Source organism: Corvus brachyrhynchos, unplaced genomic scaffold (genome assembly GCF_000691975.1).
Source record: "Corvus brachyrhynchos isolate BGI_N302 unplaced genomic scaffold, ASM69197v1 scaffold14, whole genome shotgun sequence".
Classification (NCBI taxonomy): domain Eukaryota; kingdom Metazoa; phylum Chordata; class Aves; order Passeriformes; family Corvidae; genus Corvus; species Corvus brachyrhynchos.
Window position 1 is genome coordinate 16,733,668 of NW_008239110.1, and position 23,591 is coordinate 16,757,258.

Here is a 23,591-nt window from a genome sequence, read left to right on the forward strand (position 1 = left end):
CAACAGAAAAATGAAGGAGAAAATCTATTTGCTTCCAACTCCTAGCATTGTTTTGTAGATTAGAACTACAAATGGTTTATTGTAGATTATTTTATGCAGTTCAACATGTTATAAATTATTTGTGCTTTTTCCCCCTAAGAAGCAAGACATTAACAGAAATACAGATTTCTTTCCAAGTGTTATATACACAGAATAAAAAATGTATAAAGTCCATGCAGGGGACAGTTTACACTGTCAATGTGGAAGGGGTCCTGGGGCATTGATTGTGTAAGCAGCTGGTTTGATATAACCTAGGGGGTTTGTTTTAAAGCTGGTAGCGATGATGTATTAGTGTTAGCCTGATGATGTAATACAGTGAAGTCTGGAGGAGGAGGGACTTTTTTTTCTTGGACTGGCTGGCATAGTGGGAAGAGTTGTGGGATCTGTAGGTCTTTTTCTGATTCTGAAGTAGAAGCAACAGACTGAAAAGTAGGTGGAGAGCACTTGTTGGTTGTGTGTTTGTGTCAGTGAGACCAACAAAGGGAAGTAAGTTAGTACCACTGTGAGGCAGGGAGGTGGTAAGGTGAGGTTTTCATGGGGAGAGACAGAGGTGGTTTGTAGCCTGTGCTGTTTGGAGATGTTTGTTCAAAGGGAAGAAGATCATAGTATAAAGTTGATCGCTCACTGATACATGCACCTTGTGCCTCATACGTGCCCTTTCTTGCCCTTCTTTTACAACCCTCATTTAGGATATAAGGAAGAAGAATTCAGCTGGCCCTCCTACTTGAAGGCATGCAAGGCTCAAGCTGCTCCTAAATCACTGTTTGAAAACCAGAATGCAGTAAGTACTCACTTGTTACTCATGGGGTAGTTGTGAGCGTGCTCATGTGTGTGGTAGAGACTAATAGCACATTTCAGTGATGGCAGACTTGAGACCTGAAATTTAAGACTAGAATCTTTACAACAATTGCTTTACAATTGAATAACATTCTCCACTGCAGCTAACTGCTGCAGTTCCAATTCATTACTTTTCTACTGATCTGTTTAAAATTCCAGTGCATTCAGAAACAGTATCTTAAATTAAAGATTTGTTATTAGTACTGTGTCTTGCACCATAATGTTGGGGAACAAGAATGCTCTTTCAGAGAGAGTATCTAAGACAGAGCTAAAACGAACACATTTAATTTTAGCAGCATGTTTAGGACTTCTTTTTTTTCATAAATCACAAGTCCCTGTGTTTGAACATCTCTCATGTCAGCTAATTAGGCTGCTGCCACTCTGATGGGACAACTAATTGGGAAACTTGGAAATGACATGAATATATTGATTGTGTATGCTGGGGAGATTTCTGGGTTTATAGTATTTATCTTCAGTTAAATGTCTTTCTCTATGTAGACAGTGATTCCGTCGGGATTTCGAGTGGGGATGAAGCTGGAAGCTGTAGACAAGAAGAACCCGACTTTCATTTGTGTTGCCACGGTAACAGACATGGTGGACAATCGTTTTCTGGTTCATTTTGACAACTGGGATGAGAGTTATGACTACTGGTATGATGTTTTTGTTTTGTATCCTAGTGAGATGTATCAGAAATGTGTTAGCTCTAAGTGGTGTTTTTTGTGATGCTTTCCAGACTGGCGATACAGATACCGTACCACTTTTGCTAGATTTCTAAGTGTGGCCACCAAAGTACATCTTAGTGGCAAACTGGAGGAATTAAGTTTCCCATGTCCAGCTGCATGTAAAAAATGCTGAGATTGTGCTAAATGAGTGTTTGTGTGTGCTGCTGCATCTGGAGTTGTGGATTGATTTCAATTACATATTATCTCTGAGGCTGATATCTTCAGTGGAGAATATGCATCATGATAATGAGACTAAGTGTACTTGGAATTAGTTTTACTTATAGTTGTGAATTGAAGAAAAGGCTGCATGTATTCGTAAGGTTCTTGATCCACTTCTGTTGTAACAGAACTGTAGTCATCTTCTATAAGGCAACAGGATAGTGGCAAAACCTGGTTTTAGTCCTCTGTGTTCTACAGTCCAGTGAAAATGGGGAGCCTGCTATCCTGACCCATGTTAGAGATGACGTTTCTGCATGTTGTATGGTGGAGGGATTGTGTGTATCTATATAGGAAAGTCAGTGGATGGAGCAGAACGTACTAGGTGCATAAAGATAATGAAGGAGGTTTAGGCTGTCACAGTGTAAGTTTGTATTTATAGTTGGATCTTCAGCTGACAGATTTGGAGCAAGGTAGTTTATCTTACAGTCTTTGGAGAGTAGGTTACTGCAGAACAGAGTATTGTATGTATCCCCTTTATGTCTGGGGGTCAGCAGTGGCAACTTAATTGTATAGCTGAGCCTATAAATATAAATGAAGAAACTTTTTTTCATCTGTATTTGATGACTACTTAGGCATTATGTCAATGAGAATGCCACAAAACTATTAAAGTAACTTCAAAACTTTGCAAGTCCATCTCTTGAAATAATAATTTTGTGGCCAACATGACAAATAAACTGAAGTAGAACTGACTTACTGAAGCAGTAGTGAACAGTCAGTGAAGTCAAGAACTGAATATCAAGGTAATAGACCATACTAGTCAAAGACCAGAAAGATTAGCAATTATTTCCATGAAGAAGTAACACAAACCATACATTTTCTCTACAAAGCACCAGGGAAGTGGGGACTGGGAAAACTTAACTCTAAATTTCTTAATATTTGAATATTCAGTAATAACAGCTATGACATTAACTAATAATTAAAATGGCAGTTAGACAAAGCTTTTAGGATAAACACAGTGCAATATAACCCGTAGTTTGTTCAGACATAGCATAGGTATCTTTCTAAAATACTGCACTATATATAGCAGATGTATACTGAATTTCAGATTTGTTAATATTCCACTGTCAACAGGAACTTTGACCACCAATCTTTTCAGAGGAGGGAGAAGCAGTTTTTAAGTATATAACCAAGCTTTACATTTATGGTGTTAGTTATAGATATAGTATCCTGAAGTGGGTTTTCTGAATTTTGTAGGTAGAATACATGGCATAAAACCCTCATAAAGGATGATGAAAATTTGAAGTGGAAAGGTTTTATGTTTTCCTATAGGTTTTGATAAATCATTGGAGCTGTATTTATACTGAAGTCAAGCTTAAGTTTTGTTCTTTTGGTGAAATTGTGAAATACTGTTCTGGAAGCAGCAAGAAGATGCTTCTGGAAGTACTGTGCATGGAAATTAAATTTTGAGTAGTGTGGCCTACATCTCAGCATTGCATTGAGAAAAGTGAATAGAGAAAGAAGGAAAGAAAATGGGAGAAAAGAGCAGCAAATGAAAATAGCAATTGAATGTCCAACCAAAAGAGAGTCTGAAAATGCAACCTGAATGCATCCCACTTACATTTTTAATTTTAGATATTAGGTTTGTAGGGGCCTTAAAATATCTTAGGTGCATAAATTTCATGTCTACCAACTGCTGTCTGTAACTAAAAACAAAAAGGTTTTTTGAGATTACCCAGAACCGAGCCTCACAGTTTCCCTGTGCCTGCATGTAGGCTTCAATCTCAGAATTACAATGAAGGTGAAATGACTTACTTTGTGTATGTTGGTTATTTTCAAACAACTACCTCTTTTTACCTTATACCTCTGTATACCTTTTGTGTTTTATTTGGAGTAGACTGAACTTTCTCACTGAGGTTAAAAAACCTTTCCTGTTTTTGGATACCTAAAAGAGAGTTGACTGATTTTACTGACTTCAGGCAACAGAAATCCATTACCATCACCTAAGGTTTTTTAGGCTCCAGGCTTTCAGCCTGAAGATACTCTTCCTTCCTTTCTTTCTGAATATTAGGAAATATGGTTTTGGTTGAGAGTAAGTACCCTGGCTAGAATTAGTCATTACAGCAGCTCTTTAATGCATGGTCATGATACTTTCAGTATATTATAAATCCTATTAAATTTTCCTTTGATACTGGCTTTTAGATGGAAGAAAAGTGAACAAAATTGTCAAATTCAAGACTTTACTTAATGAAGGAGAATTTTGTCCTATACAACATAAGCCTTCAGGCCCTTTCCATCTGTTCCATCTCTTTTGATGAAACATAATACTTCTTTGAAAGCCGAAGGCATTCTTGTTCAGTGGAACTCCTGAATTTTCTTACCGTTGTCTGAACCTGGAGATAGCATTGGGAATCTTTGGGTATGTCAGAACTGTGAGTTAACTACAGATCCATCTTACATTCCTCCATTCTCTTACATCAGTTTTGCTTGCACACAGATCGATGTCACCTTAGCTTCCTAATTTTTTTGTGACCAAATGGAAACACAGCCAGAGTTCATGACAGAGGTGAAGCTGTGCCAGCTTGTTGCTGTTTACGCACAGGAGAAGTGGAGCAATGGCTGTGCTGGATGTACTGCATCCCAGACTTGCTCTGTCAGAGGGCTCTGGGTGCCTTCACTCATCCTTGGCTGGGTCTGAACTTCCCCTGCCAAGAAGGTCGTACAAGCAGCTTTTGGGATCAGCTTACCAGGAGTGTGTTAAAATACAATGGCCCGTGCATCGCTCACTGCTCTGTTCCTGTCTGTCTTGCATAGAAAAATGATTTCTGAATCCTTCTGTGAAAATAAAATAGCTTTTGGTTTTTGGAATCATTTTCTGATCTGTATGACTTTTGGAACAGACTGGATTTTGGTGTGAGACTAAGTAAGAGGCCAGCCCTGTTCTCCATCAGTATTTACTACTTTCCTAGCAGCCAAGTCCTTAAAAGTTGCACTCTGCTTGTTTCATTTTTGAGATAATTAACTTTGCTCCACTTTCTCTTTGTAAGGAACAGTCTTTTAGAAGGGGTTATATTATGTCAAAAAGAAGATAAAACAATCTTGAAGAACCATGAGTCACAGTGCATGCTTTTAACTGTTTAAATGGATAATGAACCATTATCTGACCCTAAAGCTCTAAAATTTCATGTGAATCACCATGCTGCTTTCTTATCAGACTTTAAATAGAAAATAGATGATGTTGCTGTACCACCTCTGGATGCATGCCATAACCTCCTGCATGTCTCCTGGATTACATTTTGAGAAGTCCTGACCTAAAATTATACCAGCTTTATACTTGTCAGTGATGAAGTATTCTCAATTATACACTAGATGGGGCTGAAGGATGGTTTTTATGTTTTTCTTTCTTTTTTTATGCACTGTTGGATGACTGACATGTCAAAATCAAGAACTTGCATAAGTAGCATTTTTGAGGATATATTATTATTTGTGTATATTGGGCATGTGTGTATCAGTGGTTTTTGATAGATAACATTTTCATTATAGACTGTATCTACACTTATTAAGGTGAAAATCAAACTATCAAAAGATTTGTTTCCCAAAAGGGAAAATCAGAAATCAGTTCAAAACAGAAAATGATTATAACACATACAACTTACTGTAAAGACAATGCTGACTATTTAATAAAAAAATCTGTCCAGAGCTTCAGGTGGAGACCTATTTTGAAAAATATTTTTCTGAAATAATTGAGTATTAACTTTTTCAACAGCAAGCATTTTTTTCATCATTTATTATCATCCATCTCTCTTGATCTAGTTATGATGAGCTGTATATGTATTATACATATATTATATGTATAATTTGGGAAGAATTAACAGGACAGGTGAAAGTGATCAATAGAAGAATATTAAGTCGTCTTCCACGTGTGTGTCTCCCATTGGGATGTGCTCTCCTGCCGTGAGTTAAGGACTGTTGAACTTTACATGTGTTCCTTTCACGCAAAGTGGTGCAAGCACCAGGGGATCGTGTTGTCAGCTGCCCTCAGTTTTCCTTATTGCAGAACTATTTCCTGGCCATTTACATCATGTAGCTCTTCCCTGCTTTGATGTTTTTTCTGTAGTTAAGATGTCCATAACTCAGCAAGCTGTCACTTTTTCTGTCCCACTGCATGGCTCTCTTATAGGTTCAGCTGGTGCACTCTGCTGCTTTTGGCTCCACTTCAGCTTCCTGGATTAGCTTCAGTTTCCAGTATGGATATTAGATTTCTTTTTCTGTCTGCATGTTCTCACACAACAGAAAGAATGGTTCACAAGTGACATGAATTGTGTGGACATTGTAATCTTGTTTTATTAGTTGAGCGTGCATTTGTCACGTCTCTACTGCCTGGCAGAAGGTGGTGGTGGTGCTCTGCTTTGGTCTAGGGGTAGGTAGGTTTGGAGGTGCAAAATCCTCCAGCTCCTGCTAGTGTTGGTAACCTTTTTTGGCCTAGCAAGCATCCTCACAATTCATGGAGCATCGTGTTTTATGAAGCGTGTGAGCTGGGTGATCTGCCTTCTGGTTTGGAACAAAGGAGATAAAAAGCTGTGGGATGTGGCAAATTGATTGTGAAAGGTCAGCTAGGCTTTAGCATTGCAGCTAACAACTCTTGGGCTTAGTCTGATAGACTATTGTTGTTCTTCCAAACTAGATGTATGTCCATTAAATAACACGCATTTAAGCATAATAGTTTTACTTTAAATTGTGTGTGACTTTTACTGAGCTCTAATTTCTATTGTTAAATGAACTGTTGGAAGCTAAAAGGCTGTGTAAAATCAGTAGGTGAAGATGAACTGTATGATCTGGTTTTGCTGTAACAGGGATCTTTCTTTTTCCTGAGTCCACTGTGGTTGCAGAGTCTTCTTACAGGCTTATCTGTAATGAATGGGTTTTTATTTTAAAGCAAATCAAAGTTTGTAGATATTTCATGGTGCTATTTTGCAATGCTGTTGAATCACATGTTGCTTTGTGTTCCATGCTCACTGAAATGTCAGAGCATCTTCCAGGAATGCATCTTTCATTCTGACATTCCTTGGTCATTTGCTTCTTCTTGAATCTTCAAGGCAAGAAGTGTGTGCAGTGGCATTCACTTTTCAGAATTTTATTAAAATTGTGTTCAGACTATGCTTGAAAAAGCAAACCAAACCAAATGCATTTAGAAGGTTTGTCCTCGTGTTTTTACATATCTGCGTGATTATCTTAATTATAGTACTTGATAATACCACAGTGACTTGAGCATGGGTCTTGTTCTCAAATTAACTCAGGAGACTTTTGAAAATAATTTGTGGACTTTACTTCAAAACATTTTAGGAAGTAAGAGGATATTTCTTTTCGGTGCAGAAAAGAACCTTATCCATATAAAACTCCCAGCATGAGAGGGATTGAAGAGAGGCGTGCTGCCCCACGTGCTTGTTACTTGTTAGCTTCTCTTCACAGTTACTGTAAAGAGAAAAAAAGAGGCCAGAGGAAGCATGAAGGACTCACCTTTTTTTTTTCTTATTTTTTTGGGGCAAAACATTTCTAGGAGTCAGGTGCTGAGTTTTAACAGTGCTAAATTATCACAAAAGGTCTTTTTCTTCCTTTGCTTCCTTTTATTAATGGCAACTTCAACAATTTAGAGAGTACCTGGTGCGATACTATAAATACTAAATACATACAGTATAGCTTTATATATTGTAGAAGAGCAAAAGGCTGGCATTCTTGGACTGAGTTAAATCCTTCGCTATTGTCAGAGCCACTACAGAGTCTGTCTAAGGTAGGTTTTATCTGCTGGGAATTACCTGATTGGCATCATTACAAAGAAATACTAGCAAAACTGTTTCATATATATAGCCACAAGGTAATTGTATTATGTTGGCCAGTATTTTTCATCACTAGTGCTTCACTCTGTTTATGTAGAAGGCTAGAGCAGTGCTTGTTGTGAAATGATGTTATGAGACACCCAGCCTGCATTTCTGTTGTTGAAGTATATCCCTACTGAGTTTTAGACATCATGTAAAATACTTCCCAGATTTAAAAAAAAAAAAAACTGAGATAATGTTATTCCATGTATTTCAAATATGCTGTGCTCCTTCATTTTTCTTTTATGCAGTGGAGGTTCAAAACTGCAATGTGGTGTAGCCTAGGGTCCAGTCTACAATCTTTTCTGTGCTGTGTTTCCTTTTGCAATCCTTAAAGTATGTTTGTGTTCCACATCTGCAGACCTTTGAATCTTAAGACTATAGATAGAGTGCCTGCATAATTTACCTTTAGTTTCTTTTTCTGTCATGCACGGTTCATTGCACCCTATTAGGTATTGCACATTATCAGCATGTGATCTTTTAGAAGTATATAAATTAGTATTGCTAATTAAGGCAACTTAATTAATTTGAAGTTCCAGCATGGTAATACTTTCTGGGTAGATACTGATAATGATCATATTATGGCACTCAGAGAGAGCAGCTCGACACTGTTCGGGTAATTTGCATTAGTAGCTTGGGTTGAGGGAAAGTGGAGAGAATGTTATTCTCCAGCCTAATGATGGAGACATTGACTTCAGAGAGAGATTAGATAGAAACAGAATCACGAGTGGCATGTTGCTCAGTGATTATTGTATGAAGTGTGTGCCTTCATGCATGGTTGCTCTCTGCTTGTCTTCTTTTCTCATTAAATATTTGAGAGGTGTTTGGAAAACACAGGAGGGAGACATGGGGTTTCAATGTAGATGACTGCTTGGCTGCTTAAGGTTTCTTGATCTCTCCCTGGGGAACTGGGAATGAAGGCCTTAGCTACTTCAATTTACTCAGGCTTCATTTTGTCGGCCTCACTGGGTCCTTGGAGTGAGTGGGACACTGAGGTCATGGCTGCTGGAGAGATGGAAATGCTGGTGGGATTCTTCAGAAGGCGGGGGGGGGGACACAATAGCTGGAAATATTTAATGTCAGCTACTGAAACATTTAGGGATAGGAAATAGTGGAGGAGGGAGGTAGTGCACTGTAATACTGAATTTATCTAACTAAAGAAGAAATTAGGTACGGCGGGGTACTAAGAGAAGCGAGGTCCTTAAGGTATTACATGGTTATTACATGGTTATGAGTTTTCAGCTAAATAGAGGCAAACTGTGTTTGCACAGTGTAGTGCAGGGCCATGCAGAGTGATGCTGGCCTTTTGTGTCAGCAGCATGTTTCTTAGTCATCCTGGCTACATAAATACAGTGTATTTTACTTCATTAAAAAAGCACTGTCAATTGTTTGGCCAGCTGAAAAACCATCAGTAAATATCGACACAGACATAGGGATGGTGCGCATTTCACAGCAGAGCCTGATAGCATTTTACTTTTCCTGTAGATCAGTCTTACTTTTTGCCTTTATTAATAATATTGTGTATTAATACAATACAATAATTATAGTATATACATTATATATTATATACCCTGTGTGTTTTATTGTGCAAAATGTGTTACGTTATGAAATAATATCATAATATGTAGTAAGGATATATATAGTTCTATATATAATAATTTAATATTACAGGAGGCTTAAACAGGTTTTCTCTTGTCTGCTTTTATATCAGTTTTCTTTGCAGTGTGTGTCTCTTTTGTTTGTTTTTGTAAGAGGACTTGAAAGCCAGCACCCACGGCCGCTTTCTTCTGTGCACAATGTAACTGACCCAGTGAGCACAGTGAGAGTGATCTCACTGCTTCAGACAGATGCCAGCACATGTCAAGTGTAGCTCACCCTGCCTCTGTTCATCTTCTGTGGCTCTTGTGGCATGCCACAGGCAACAGCAGTAGTGCAAACTAGGATGCACTTGGCAGAAAATATGGCAAGTTGTTAACCCTTTGAGTAAGAGAGTTTGATCAGTTTTTTAGGGCAGTTTGCAGTCTTGGATCACTAATTCTTTAATGTAGTTTTGGGCCTAAAATGCATGTTTTGTTGGTTTTTGGGTATTTTTTGTTTTGTTTGGGGTTTTTGGTTTTTTGGTTTGGGTTTGTTTTTTTTTTTTTAGAATTTTTCTCAGACTTACTTTGCTTATATGCTTCTGGGCTACAGTAACATGTTTATAGCACCATTTAAGCCACTCAGAATCCAGTTTTGAGTTTTTGCTTGCTATTGGCAGTGCATTGCAGTTATACATGGTTTTCTCCTCTGCCTCCAGGTGCAACCTGGATCATTAATCAAGATCTTTAAGCTTTTGGTTTCAAATTTTGGTCTTGGCATTGTAAGACTCCATCTGTCTTTGATGGGATTTTGGTGTTCTTGCAACTAGCCAACATGATTCTATCAAGAGTCTCTGCTTGTAAATTTTTCAGATCCAGCATTATAGCTTCTCAAAGGAGATCTACCACTAATTTAAAGGACTTGATTTTTTTGATCTTCCAGCAAAATTGTAAATAAAGCCTTATGCTTGTATAGGTGGTGACAAGTCTGTGTTAGATGTGTTCATATCTTCAGGTTATGTTTGCAGTTTAAGTGTAAGTTGAAGGTGTTGTGGGTTGTTTGGAATTTAAGTCTTTCTTGTAGGTCTTGGTTTGTAAGCCATAGTAGGATGTCTGAAGAACTGCATTTTCAGGCCCTTTTTTTCTCCCCTTCCTCCAGGTGTGAGGCAGCTAGCCCACATATTCATCCTGTTGGATGGTGTAAAGAACATAAAAGAACTCTCATCACTCCACCAGGTTTGTATCTTGTTACATGTCTGAAAGATTTAAGGCGACTACAGTCAGCTAGCATCATTAGAATTTACAATAATCTTTCTGTTACCTCTCCTGAATTTTTTCTGTAATTAGGAATTAATATTTGCAGAGTTGTAATTTTTTTTTGCAGGACTTATTGTATTAAAAATAGAATTATAATAGGTGTTAGGTGTTAAGTATGCAAATATATACTGATTTAGTAAAGAGACATTTACTCACAAAAGATATCCCTTGAAATCTGAACAAGTTTGTATTTTTGGCTGAATGGCTGACAAGTCCTGTAAGAGTCACATTCTGAAAATGCTGATAAAGCAAATTACAGGTGCATGAGATCATTGCATAAGAAAAACATCTTCATGTGAACTGAGTGTGCCAGGTAATGGATTCATGAGAAAATTGCCTTATTGATCAAGGAATCAAACTTGTAAGGGGTCTTTGAAATGAAGGAAAACACTGTGAGGAAGATGATACAGGAGAAAGGAAGCATATTCATTAGTGGTTTTTCAAGACTGTTGTGTATGGCTGGATGACCTAAATGCCCTGTTGCAGAAACTGACATCTGTGGTCTGAGAACATGGAAAGTTTTAATTGGTTAAAACCAACTTCAACAGCAATTCTAATAGCCAGAAATCTTGAAAAGTCATAAGCAGTCTGTCTGTCAGGAGGTTAATTGCAGCCTGTTATTCAGTGAATCCCTTGTAAAACAAATTCTGTTCTAGCTCATGAATAATAATATTTAAACTTCAAGTTAAATGTCTGGTGCAGAGTAAAGATGAAGGACTGGCACTGCCTTTTCTTTAAGAGCCAAGCTGTCTTTGTGTTTCTTCCCTAGAGTGTTTATAAACATGACATTTTCTGAGAAAGGCAGCATCTTCTTCGATGATGTCTGTAGATTATTCATAAATGTCCAGGGTATTTTGCTAGAAATTTAGTTAAAAATTGCTCACTAAAAGAGTAACAAGTAGTCAGGTGTGCTCACTGTGGTACAAAGCTATCGCTGATCAGATTGTTTACCAGTGAATGACTGTTGGTTACTTGATTTAATTTCCTCAGTTAAGTGGACAGATTCTTCCAGTCTACATTATTGCAGAGGGAATCACAGAATATTCTCATACCCAAAGCAATTGTGTACAATAGCTACTCAGTAGAGTGTATGAGAGGATTGTTGGCTCTTTTAACCTGTATGGTGAATTTATCAGAGACAATTTAGAAGAGCCTTTCTTGTAATTATTTTGTAAGGCCAAAGAGTAAATCAAAACAGTATTATAAAAGTGCTAGGCACTATGTAAATTAAATATTAACCTAATTTTTTTGCATTGTTGTGTTTCATTTTGCTCATATTTCTTCTGTGTCAGATTATCCACACGCTAAGCATTTTTCTTGGGATAAGTATTTGGAAGAAACCAGTTCATTACCTGCACCTGCAAGGGCTTTTAAAGTGGTGAGAAAATGCTTAAATGTTTTTCACGCTTTTAAATTCATGTGATTAATTAGTTTAAGAAGAGAATACATATATGGTGTTCCTATGTTTCCAAGTATCCAGTTAATTAGTTGCATAATAGGTGGTTTATTTTTATGCAAGTTGCAGTTCACTGTTAGAAATCAGATTATTATAAATAACAATTAATGTATTATTTTAATTATTATAAATGGGATTAAATGCTACAAATATATTACTAATGAGTGTAATTTGCTATGGAAAATTACTGCCTACTTATTACAAATAATGAGATAGCTACTGAGTAATGATAACGTATTTTGAAGATTTGTATTTCTGTACATTTTATATCGTGCAATAGATACAGTGTAAAAATGTTTGTAAGAGGTTAGTCTGCTTGTCCATCTAGTCCATTGCCTCGGGCAAGAGCTTTTTTTCAACACCCTTCAGCAGACTTTTTTTCTGCAAGCTTGCAACTAGGGCATGTGGGCAGCATCCACAAGCAGCTCCCCAGCTTAACTATGGTGTCTGTGGGCAACATCCTTCTTTTATCTTTGTACTTGCTAGTTTCTTTCAGTGATCCATCTTTTTGAGCTCTTAAGATTTCAGTGATGGTCACTAATGCAGAAAGGAATTACACAATGGCTTGAGCTGGAAGGGAACTTAAAGATCATCTAGTTCCAATCCCCCTGCCATGGGCAGGAACACCTTTCACTAGACCAGGTTGCTCGGAGCGCCATCCAGCCTGGCCTTGAACACTTCAAGGGATTGGACATCCACAGTTCCAGGCAACCTGTTCAAGTGTCCCATCATCTTCACAGTAAAGTATTATTTTCTGATATCTAATCTAAACCTACTCTCTTTTAGTTTGAAACCATTTCCCCTTATCCTGTCACTACATGCCCTTGTGAAAAGGCCCCTCTCCATCTTTCTTTTAGTCTCCCTTCAGGTACTGGAAGGCTGCAATTAGGTCACTCCTAAGGCATCTCTTTTTCAGACTGAAAAAGCCCAGTTGCCTCAGGCTTTCCTCATAGGAGAGGTGTTCCATCCCCTCTAATCATCTTGTATTGCTGTTGGGAGCCAGCATCATAGCTCCCAGCCTTTGTCTCACAGCACACTGAAGCCTGTTTGCCTCGGCTTTTCATATTAGGGACACTAATTCTCAATAACACTTTGCTAAGAGCTGGATTAACAAAAGCCAAAATGTGGTGTTTATAGCAGTTCCTGAGGTCAGTAGATTACCAGAGTTTATTAATGACCTGCAGTCTCTCACCCCAAGGTGTGTCTGGTTTAATAATGTTTCTCAATCTTACATTCTCAGCATGAATACCCTGAGCAAGGATTAGGAAGGTATTTGGTTATATCTGAGACAGTAACAGTGTTTGATGTTGTATTATGGGAGAAAACCGAGTTCTTAAGCTGCAGCTGAAGAAAAAACACCAATACTCTGGGAAGTCCTAGAGGGACTGATACATTATTTTCCTAAAAAATTAGAATAAAACCCATAATTTGTCTTGTGAATATGTTCCTTTAAAATGGAAATAATTTTGCTTTAGTTTTCATAACTGCAGATGACAAAACACAAAATCCAATACTCCTACCAAAGACACCATTTTTGTCAAAATAGTATTAAAAACCCAGGCATTTGGTCCTGTTTGTTACTGTTATGCTGTGGATTAGTTATGTTTTCAGTAGGAGACTGAAAAAGAGTTTGATTCATGAAACAAAAATACATACCAGAAAGCACAAATATGTTTCCTGTAGACGATTTCATGGACATTTCAGGGAACTGGTATGTAATGCTCTATTAAATACTGTGTGGAAACTGTTGGCCAAAATCTCTAGGAAAACTTTTCTAGAGAATTTAGGAAAAAAACTGATTCAAACAAAGATACCCATTTACATCCTTGGATGGCTTGAATCCAGTCCACTCCAGGAGAACCTGGAATCTCAAAGTAGTTACTTTGTTTCGCTAGATTGATAAGACTGGTTTGCATTACATTTTTATACTTGAATTTCTAGTAGAGGGAGGGCAGATTTGAAAAAATAAAGGCAGAAAATTTTTGATGGATTATATATATTTTACAACTGCATGAGATTTCGAGGTTTTCTTCTGTTTCACACAGTATTGTTCTTCTCTTCTAGAAACCTTCTCATGGCTTTCAGAAAAACATGAAACTTGAAGTGGTTGACAAGAGAAATCCAGTGTTTATCAGAGTAGCAACCATTGTAGATACTGATGACTATAGAATAAAAGTAAGTTTCTCTGTATTATCATGCTTAAGTAAATGATGACGACTTTGTAAAACTGAAATCCTGTAGTTGTAAAATTAACCATGGGAAGAAATGAGTGGCACTGCTCTGTCCTGCTAAGATTTTGCTCTTGCTGTTCACTAATTGATATATGCATAATTCCTTCAGAATGGGTTGTATTATTGTCCTCCCAGTTACTTGTGCTGAGGTGAGTAGTTGGAGAGCAGAGATGAATATATTGGAATATTGCTTTGGGAATAGCTGATAGGAGACAATTGTCTATTCTATCAAGAAATGTGATTATTTAATGTCAAGTATCAAAGGGCTGCTTTGATATTTGTATTAGGGACCATAAAATATTTGGTCTAGGTTAATTGAATCTGTCTCTAGAAGTTTCCAAGGGAAGAGAGAGATATATGTGAGATATCAAAGAGATAGCCCTGATCTCTTGTCCTTTGTCAGTGATTTCTGCAATTCTGAAGTTTCTGTTAATTATGGGCTTTAGATTGGATTAAGCTAAGTTAATGTATTTTTTATGTATTTTGCAGAAGTTGTGTATTTGAATTAATTTTCTTTTATTGTACAAAGCCAGTTTTCCACTCTGGAGCCCTTAACTGTTGGAAGGACTAACATATACTAGATATCCAGTTAGAAACAAAGGATGTATGTGTTTGCAGTTTGTAGAGATTTTTTACCAGGCATACTTGTTATTTCAGGTAGGAGATGCAGCTGACATTTCATTTTGAATCATCTGAATTAACTGCTGGTAGGGAGTCATCAGAACTAATATCTTCACACCTACGCATTTTCTACCTTAAGTTGGACATGCAAAATAAAAAAAAAAAAAAAAGGAAACAAAAAAACCCCCTCCCAAAATCAAGAAATACCCACTCTCCAGTCTAATTTATTAAATGACAAGATTTGTAACTTCTAGGGCAGTAATTTGACCCTGTAGCATATGTTGAAAGAGCTCTGTTTGTGTCTCTGTGTGTACGTGCATCCACACACGTGCGCGTGAGAGATCTGAGGAATTTACTGCTACAGAGGTCATGCAAGATTTGAAGATATTTAGCTTTTGTGTGGAAAAAACCCATGTGTATAACCCATACTGGTGCTTTCCTGGGAAGTCACGTGCTTCATTTACTCTTTATCCTGTATAGTCTGATTTTAGTAAAATTGTTGCTTGTATGATGGAGGGGTTGTTTGTTTTTTACCGATAAATTACATTCTTTTAGTCCTTGCTTACTGCTCTGCTGTTCTTAAATCCAGTTCAAACAGGAGATTAAAAAACATTTGGATTTTTGTGTGGTTTTTTGAGAGATGAAAAGGCAGAAATTCGTACTTAAGTATTAGTGTGAGAACTAATGTGAGAACTGCGTTATTCCTGGGATTTGACCCTGATAACACAGTAAACAACTATGTGACATATGGTTGTTTACTCTTTACTTTAGTGAGAGTATGCCTGGGTCCAGAATGTAATGTACATGTATTTTCCATGTAACTTAAGTAGTTCTCTGAAAGTGACTTCTCTAATGGACATGTCATTTCTAGAGATTACTCAGGTAAACTGATTCTATGGAGAATTTTCCTGACCTAAAATGTACTATTCTCCCTTTTGTATTTTAGGTTCATTTTGATGGCTGGGATAGTATTTATGATTATTGGACTGATGTAGACAGCCCTGATATCCATCCTGCAGGCTGGTGTACAAAAACTGGACACCCTCTTCAGCCCCCACTTAGTAAGAGAAACCACATTGTAATGTAATGACGGTAAAAGGCGTGTGTGCTGTGCTATCTTTTTCCCTGCCAGTGCCATTCGAAGAAGAGAAGCCACTAGGGTATAATTGCAAATGTGACATTTAGTGCAAAATCAATAGTCAGTAATTAATCACTTTTTAGTAGATAGCTCTATTTACCCTTACTGCAATGGAAATACAAGAAACACAGTCAAAACCAGATGTAATGTTAAAGAACTGTTGTGTAAAATCCTGGTCTTCTCAAAGCCAGTGCTGAAACTGCTGTGGCACTCAGTAGGGGTAGGGTATCGTTCTTAAGATCCTTTGTTCACATCTCTCTTGATGGTTACTATGCTTTTTGGCTCAAAGGAGTCCAGAGTGCACTGAGAAGATGCTGCTTTCAATTGCTGTGGCAAATCCTCAAAAACAACTAACTTTCTTTTTTTCTTCAGCTGAGCAAAGAGGGATTAATGGTGCCCACTTTGAAAATAAATCTAACAGAAGCATGGTACCAATAATAACACTGGATTTACCAGCTTGCCCTGTCCAGGGATTTTGTTGTACTTATTGAAGTGGGAGGTATATGACAAATGAGACTGAAGATTGCAGGGAGAAGAGACTTTTTGGTAAATATATCCCTGCCTAGGCCACCGTGTTTCTAGATAATGACAGTGGAATCACTTCAGCCAAACTCCGAAGAGATGAGTTTTTAAGTGAGTGCTCTTCTCTGAGATTGGTTTATATAGTGACTCTGAGGTATGGTTTGCTCAAGTGCTGAGTATTCACAGCTGTAATAAGGTCAGAAAGAACTGTGCTTGGAAAATAAGAAATGCTGAGCAATGCCAAGTACTCAGAAAAAAATTAAGTGTAAAATAACTGGGATAAATCACACATAGTGTGAATATGTTACCTGAAAATCATGGTGCCTCAATTCAATGTCTCTAAATGACAAGAAGAAATGATTCCTATCCAGGCTGTGATCAGAGTATATTCATTAGTTTTCTGAGCACTCCAGCAGTACAGTGATGACTGCCTGTTAGGAAGTTAATCATTCTGCCTTCAGAGTCTGAATAGAGTGCCATAAGTGCCAAAGCACAAAGTGAATAACAAGAAGAAGACAGGATGCTGCATATCTGCTTCTTAATCTGAGATGTGCCGTCCTGTGTGCTGAATGAGCAGCCCAGGGGGAAAAGTAGTCTGTGGCCACATAAATAAAAATTGTATCATACGGCAAAAGAGCTGAATAAGGTTGCAACATTTTTATTATGTTAAGATTGATATAAAAATAAAAAAATCTTAGCCTAGGTGTGAGTATTAATAGGTAAATTCATGTTTTGGAGACATTAAAAGAAACAAGGTACAGATGCCCATCATGTATAACACATCATCTGCTCTAGATGGGGGCTTAGGAGGCACTGTTCATCCCTTTTAGGATGTGACTGTTAGAAGTAACTTTCTGTTAAGCTATGAAAATTAAGACGGCCAATATGACAGGAGAGGAAGTTGACCATTCATTAAGCAGGAAAAGGCAATAACCTACACAAATGCTTATAAAATAGAATGATTGCTGAGTAAAAAAGATTATTCCGACAATATAACTTTTATTACCATATAGAATATTATAAAAATGTTAATATTGTTTCCAAGTAAGTTAAAAAGCATTGCCAGACTTCTGAAAGGGTTTCATGAGGAGGGAAGAAAATATTTTGCAAGACAGTTTCTGCTTCAGTCAATATAATAGGATTTTCAATGATGAGGTCCAGATCTCTGCCTTTCACATTAGGAAGGTTTGTGTGAATGCTGTGCAATGTTAGTAATATTAGTCTAGAGCAGTTACCAGTCAGTATTCATGTATTCTTAGTCTTTTCAGATGTAGTGAATTCATCATGATGAATTACGACCTTTATGATAGCAGTTAGGGAATTGAGAGGCAAGTATTGGTGTTGATTTTTATATTGTTTCACAGTGATGCAAACAGCAGCTTCTCACTTAAACATGGACAACCACCAGTTGTAGCTCTTTTAAATTACATTTTTAAAGAGTTTGAATTTTTTAAGTGAGGAGAGAACATTTATAGGGAGGTTTTTTTTCAAAATCAGAACATCAGTGAAGCAGGACTTCCTTTTACAGAAACATCCCTATTCGGGTCACTCTTCCTCTGAGTCCACTTACTTGCTACATTATAAGTATGAATTCTGCATAAAGGTAGAAAAGGTGAAATTCCCTGTTCTCTCACCAATTACAGTCTTTAAAGGCTATAGAAGTCTTTGGACTTTGGTGTAGTCATAGTGTTGTAACATTTTCATAGCTGGAATATTTGGTAAGAAAAGCTTTTGGACTGCTTTAATTATACGTAATAATTCTCTGTCTTCCATTATCCATCTGCGAGCAAGAATCTGTCTTTCATCTAGAAAAATCTATTTAAATAGGCCTTTTAATATCTGTATTGTTATCTGTAGGAGGAGATGTAAGTTCATGTACTTTTCAAGAAGAACTAGAGGGGGACAGTGCACGCCTGCAGAGGTGCAGCAGGCGTTCCCAGTGTCATGTACTGGAGCACAGCTGTGTCTCACTTCCTATGAAGCTGTGCATTGTTTGCTTGGGCCTCAAAGCGCCTTTTGGCATACATCCTTTAATCCTGCAGGCATCATTGTTACAGGTTGATGAAAATCAGATAGACATATAAATTCAGTGAAGTGAAAATGTCAAAAATCTCCTGATGGCTTGTGTTTTTTAGTAGTATTTTCAGTCTTCGTTTTCACATCTTGTTTACTGGAAAACTTCAGCTAAAAAATGTGTAAGGACAGTATGCGTTACAAACACATCCCTGTCTTCAGGAACAGGGATAGGGTAACTTGCTTTTTCTGTGCTCTTGCAAAACAACCAGGTTCCAGCTAAAAGTAGATGATAGAAGAGAAATTTGATGTCATGCAGCTGCTCCAAGATTTGTGTTCTTTATATAGATGTAGTTCTGTTGTAGAGATTTACTCACACGGAATAAAATTATTTCTCCAGTGGATTAGGTTGTTTAAATCTCCATTATGCTTTTGCAGAATGCATTATTAAAGTACTTCTGTTTACTTATTTCTTCATGCTTGCTACAATGCACAGGTATTTGTGCATATTTATACAGCTTTTAAATATTAGATCATTTTTTAAAATCTCATTTGTAATTTCACCTGGCATGCAGGTCCCTTGGAATTGGTGGAAGCTTTAGAGCATGGAGGGTGTCCCACAGCAGGATGTAAGGGAGTTGGACACATCAAAAGAGCAAGACATATTGGCCATCACAGGTATGTTCTGTGAAACTGATTTTTTTCTTCCAATTGAGGGATGTGTGCAGATGGTTTTTTTAAATTGTTGTTCATAAGAAAACAGATCCAAGCTGGAAAAAAATAGGAAATCTTGTAAACCTAAATATGCAATTATTTCAGTTGCCATGGTGAGCATGCTGAAATAAACATTAGCAATCTGTAACTTCATTTCACCAGGGTGTACTGAGATAAGATTTGTTGTACATTACTTTTTGTCACAATTGGTAGATTCAGTTACTCTCTATTTTGTTCCTGTGAGGATTCCTCGGCTGTCCAGACTGCAAAATGTTACAGACAGATATGTGTCAAATAATAACTTTTGAACCTTTTGAAATATGATTTTATTATGCCTTGGATTTTTTTTCTGCTTGGCTGGTAGGGGTAAGGACTTGCTTGTTGGTTTGGAACAATGCTAGAAAGGAAATTCCGATTGACATATTCCTGAATGACAGCTTGCTGCTTCTATTTAGTGTTTCTAAAGGTGCTTTGTTGAACACCTTCTGAGGTATAATTCAGAAATATGGACATCTCATCCTAGACAGTAGTTGATATTAGCATGGTAGATTGGAATGGAGGGGACAGAGAGACAATGAACAAGTAAATGGGAAACATTTCCCAAGTTGAAATCTTATTATTTTTAAAGTATTTAGAGTGTGAGGTGAATCCAGACTGTTTCAGTAAGGGATGTACAAGTAATATAGTATGCTAAGCTGAGAACTAAGCATCATGAATAGCATCCTGTTACCTTTTTGCAAATTGGAGCTTCCAGAAGTTGTCATTTTTCCATTACAAAGTCATAAAATTCTCAAATGTCATGTCACTTTGTTCTTCCTGCTCTCTCATATGGTTAGAGGATTGCTCTTTGGTTATTTACCTATACATTTTTTGAATTACCTTTTTAAACTGCCTTGATCCAAGAGTGAGCTCTGCAATCTTTTCATGTTTTTGATGAGAGAATTGTGTCCTGTTGACTCAAATTATGCTACAAGGTTTTGATGATGTATCACCATGTGTTAAGGTCCTGGGTAATCCCTAACAAAGGTACCTGGCTAGCAATACTCACTGTATTGCTACATTTTGATGTGCAAAAGGCATCTTCTGCTGCAAATTCTTCCCTATCTGCAGCAGAAGCATTGTGTTTGTACTGTTAGGAGCAGAAGGAGCTCATGATGGTAGGACAGGCTTTGTCCCCAGGAAGGGATGTAACTAGTCTGGCTCCAGTGACACAACTTGTTGCAGTAAGAATTGTGGTGGAGTTGTCATGACACAGTATGCCACACCACTGTCTTTCAGATTATTCTCACCCTATTCCTGTTGTCTTTTTCTGTCTGTGTTATTTTTCTTTGGGTTTTTTTCTCCCAGTTTTTTTATCTTCCTTTTTCTACTTTCCCTTTATTGCACTCAACAAGCAGGATAACTCCTTAAACAGTCAAGTCAGTCCTTAAGAGGTTACCATCTATTACCGTATCGTAACCTTCTGCATTCATAGTCTTAATCCACTGCAAATGTGAACTAAACCGGATTTGCCTAAAAAGCTTCCTGACTGCTTATCTGAAACCCATTTTATTTCTTATTCTAGTAGACTTGAATCTTGTATAATTTATTATTGCATCTAATCTGGAAGGCAGTAAATTCCAATTCCTTACCAAGTGCTATCTCAATTACTTAGAATCAGGTGAACATACCATGGGTTTCAGCTCAAAGTTGAAACTTAAAATAAGAAAAAAAAGAAAGTAAATTTGTCTGAAAAGTTTTTTGTTTATGATCTCTCTAAATAAACATTGGCAATAAAAGTTCTAATGTTATAGATGGAAAGGATGAGTAAGAGCTGTATGTCTATTTACTTTGTGTAGCCTTTGCTTTTATAGCTACATTTGCCACGCTATTTAAAGGTTGTTATACTTACTCATCCTGAATATTAAGAAAAGAAACAAACTCACGGCATTTCATTGTGCTTTATTTTTACTGTAGTCTTGGCAATCCTATTATTTGCACATTAACTGATAGTTCTAGGGTATAAAAATATAAGCAAAGAAATTTCGTTGATCATAAGACAGATACTTGCCGTTTCATAGAAAATTTATTTTACCAGTAAGTATCTTATTCACTAGCTATTGGTTTGCCCTCTTTGCTGATATTCTAGTTTTGTTCTTCAGAATTTCTGAGGCAAATAATGAGATTTGTTACTCATCTGGAGCCTACAAATTTGAGGGTCCAGGTCACCACAAAAATTCTAATGTCATACCACCACTTTTTTCCTGAATTAATGAAGAGATTTTGAAATTTGTATAATTTTCAAATCAGGTAGCATTCCCATGGCTCTTTTATCTTGGCAACCTTGAAATGTATTTAACCATGCTTATCTTTTCTTTTGTGATGAGGTGCAAAGCATAAATGCCTGTGTGCAGAAAGGATGATAATTTAAAATGCTAAGTAGTTCTGAAGTAATTTTGAGAGCTTGTTCCTTAGGAATCAGATGAAAGCCTCGGTGATTAATTATATAGGAGGGCTAAAGCATTTACTTTTTGGAGAAGCTCATGTTAATAAGGGCTTGGTATCTATCAACAGCTGATCCAGGGTTATGTGCTGCACAGTTGAAACAGCCTGATGTATAGATTGTTAGCATTATGCAGATCACCTGCATATTTATGATTGTGAATTGTATACCCTGATGTTTAATGCATGCCATAACTCTCAGGTTCAAGCAGGAACGCGAAGAGGTCAGTTGTAAGTAGTTCATTAGAGTTTTGAGTCAACTCTTCATGAGTAAAGATTTTTGCCAGAAACTTCAAACTCCACGTGTGTTATGTGTAAGTTGAAGTGAACTGAAGTACTGTGGTAGAGGCTGTGTTGTAAGACAGGACATGTTGTATAAACATGGAAACCTCAACTCAGCAGGAGGTCACATCTGTTTGTTCAGTGTCTGCTGAAGTAACTGTCAGCTGGTTTGATGCCAGTCTCAAGTTTTATTTATCTTTTATGTCAAGTCATTGGCACTGGTCAAATCCATTCTAAAGTACTCTTGATTCAGGTTTAGACTCCTGAAGCAGCTTTCCCCTAAAAAACGAATGCTTTGATGATAAACATGTGTAATTGTGAAAGAGTATAGTTGTACTGTTTGTTTTGAGACTAGTTAAAAATGGTTTCATAAAGTCTGAAGTAAAGAGATCACTTAACAAAATCCATCAGAAAAAAAGAACACATCCCTCAGATGCTGTCTAAAGGTTTCTTGCTAATCATATATCACCAGCTGATGTGGTCATCTGGACATAGGCTACTCTAGATAGTCTAATCCACTCGTTAGTCCAGGTGAATTTTTCTGGAGCTCTCATTATAACCTCATCCCTTGACGGTGCTTGGCAATAACTTGCACCTGAAAGGCACTGAGGAGCTGGGGTTGGTAACATTTCCAACCAGTATAGCTAAACCAGGAGACCTGTCTGTGGCTTGATACAGGTTTGCAAAATATTCCAAGTGGTCATAAAGACTAATAATCTATATTTAAAAGTACTTTATATGCAGGTTCTTAGACCGAACAGAGCGCTGCCTTAACCTTCTTCAGTTTAAGAGAGAATTCTGGCCTATGTTCCCTTCTGATACTAGGTGTAGCTGAGAGTATTCCATCTGGACTCTGTGCTTCAGAAAATTTCCATACTGCTACAAGATAGGAGCATCTTCAAATGTGTGAAGAAGACTAAGGTCCATACCTAACTATCAGCAACCCAGTTTTATCTTCCTACCCTTGAACTTTATAGAAAAGAGATATGTATGTTACTGCATCTAGAGACAGATCTTGAGTGTGATAGAAGAGCAATTGCAAATAAACACAGGTGTGATATGCTACTCAACACTTCTGTTCCGTCAGACCGTTCTGGAAAGGGCTGGTTATGTAAAACCCCTGTTGACTTGAAAATTACAGGCCTGTGATCAGAATGGTGCATTGCCTTTTTCTGTATTCATCTTTCATGATTCAATAAAAACAGAAACTTATTTTAATGCCCAGTTTTTACTCAGCATATGCAGGACTCTGCAAACAGTGGCTTCCTTTCCTCAGAAAACTGTGTTATGCACACACTTATTGCCAGCCAGTCTGCTGCCATTTCAGTAGTGCCCTGCAGACAGCTAATTCTTGTGCTGTGCTGATCCTTCAACATTTAGAGATAGCTGATTACTCTCCTGTGTGGGGATGTGTGTGTGTCAGGTGCTATTAATGTGAATGTTTGTTTACTGAGGCAGCTCTGATGATAATTGAGATCTTCGTGTTGGACTGGTTTCAAAGCTGTGGAGCAGTGCTGGGGGGTGTAAAGCCCTGTCACATGAATAGCAGAGGTTTTGTATTGAGTACCTGCTGCTGCGTTTGCCTCCTGCCATTCTTCCTCAGCCTCTCCCA

At 37.4% G+C, this 23,591-nt stretch overlaps 1 protein-coding gene across 4 annotated transcripts in view; it reads left to right on the forward strand.

Moving 5' to 3' along the window:
* Positions 1–23,591, forward strand: part of L3MBTL3 (l(3)mbt-like 3 (Drosophila)) — a 76,978-nt gene that overhangs the window by 34,498 nt on the left and 18,889 nt on the right. For all 4 annotated transcript variants that reach the window (XM_017739455.1, XM_008637827.2, XM_017739453.1 and 1 more), the window contains 7 exons: positions 729–820; positions 1,375–1,526; positions 10,364–10,440; positions 11,814–11,899; positions 14,042–14,152; positions 15,776–15,890; positions 19,078–19,180. In XM_017739455.1, coding sequence (XP_017594944.1) covers positions 729–820; positions 1,375–1,526; positions 10,364–10,440; positions 11,814–11,899; positions 14,042–14,152; positions 15,776–15,890; positions 19,078–19,180 — 736 coding nt within the window. The remainder of the gene's footprint in view (positions 1–728; positions 821–1,374; positions 1,527–10,363; positions 10,441–11,813; positions 11,900–14,041; positions 14,153–15,775; positions 15,891–19,077; positions 19,181–23,591) is intronic.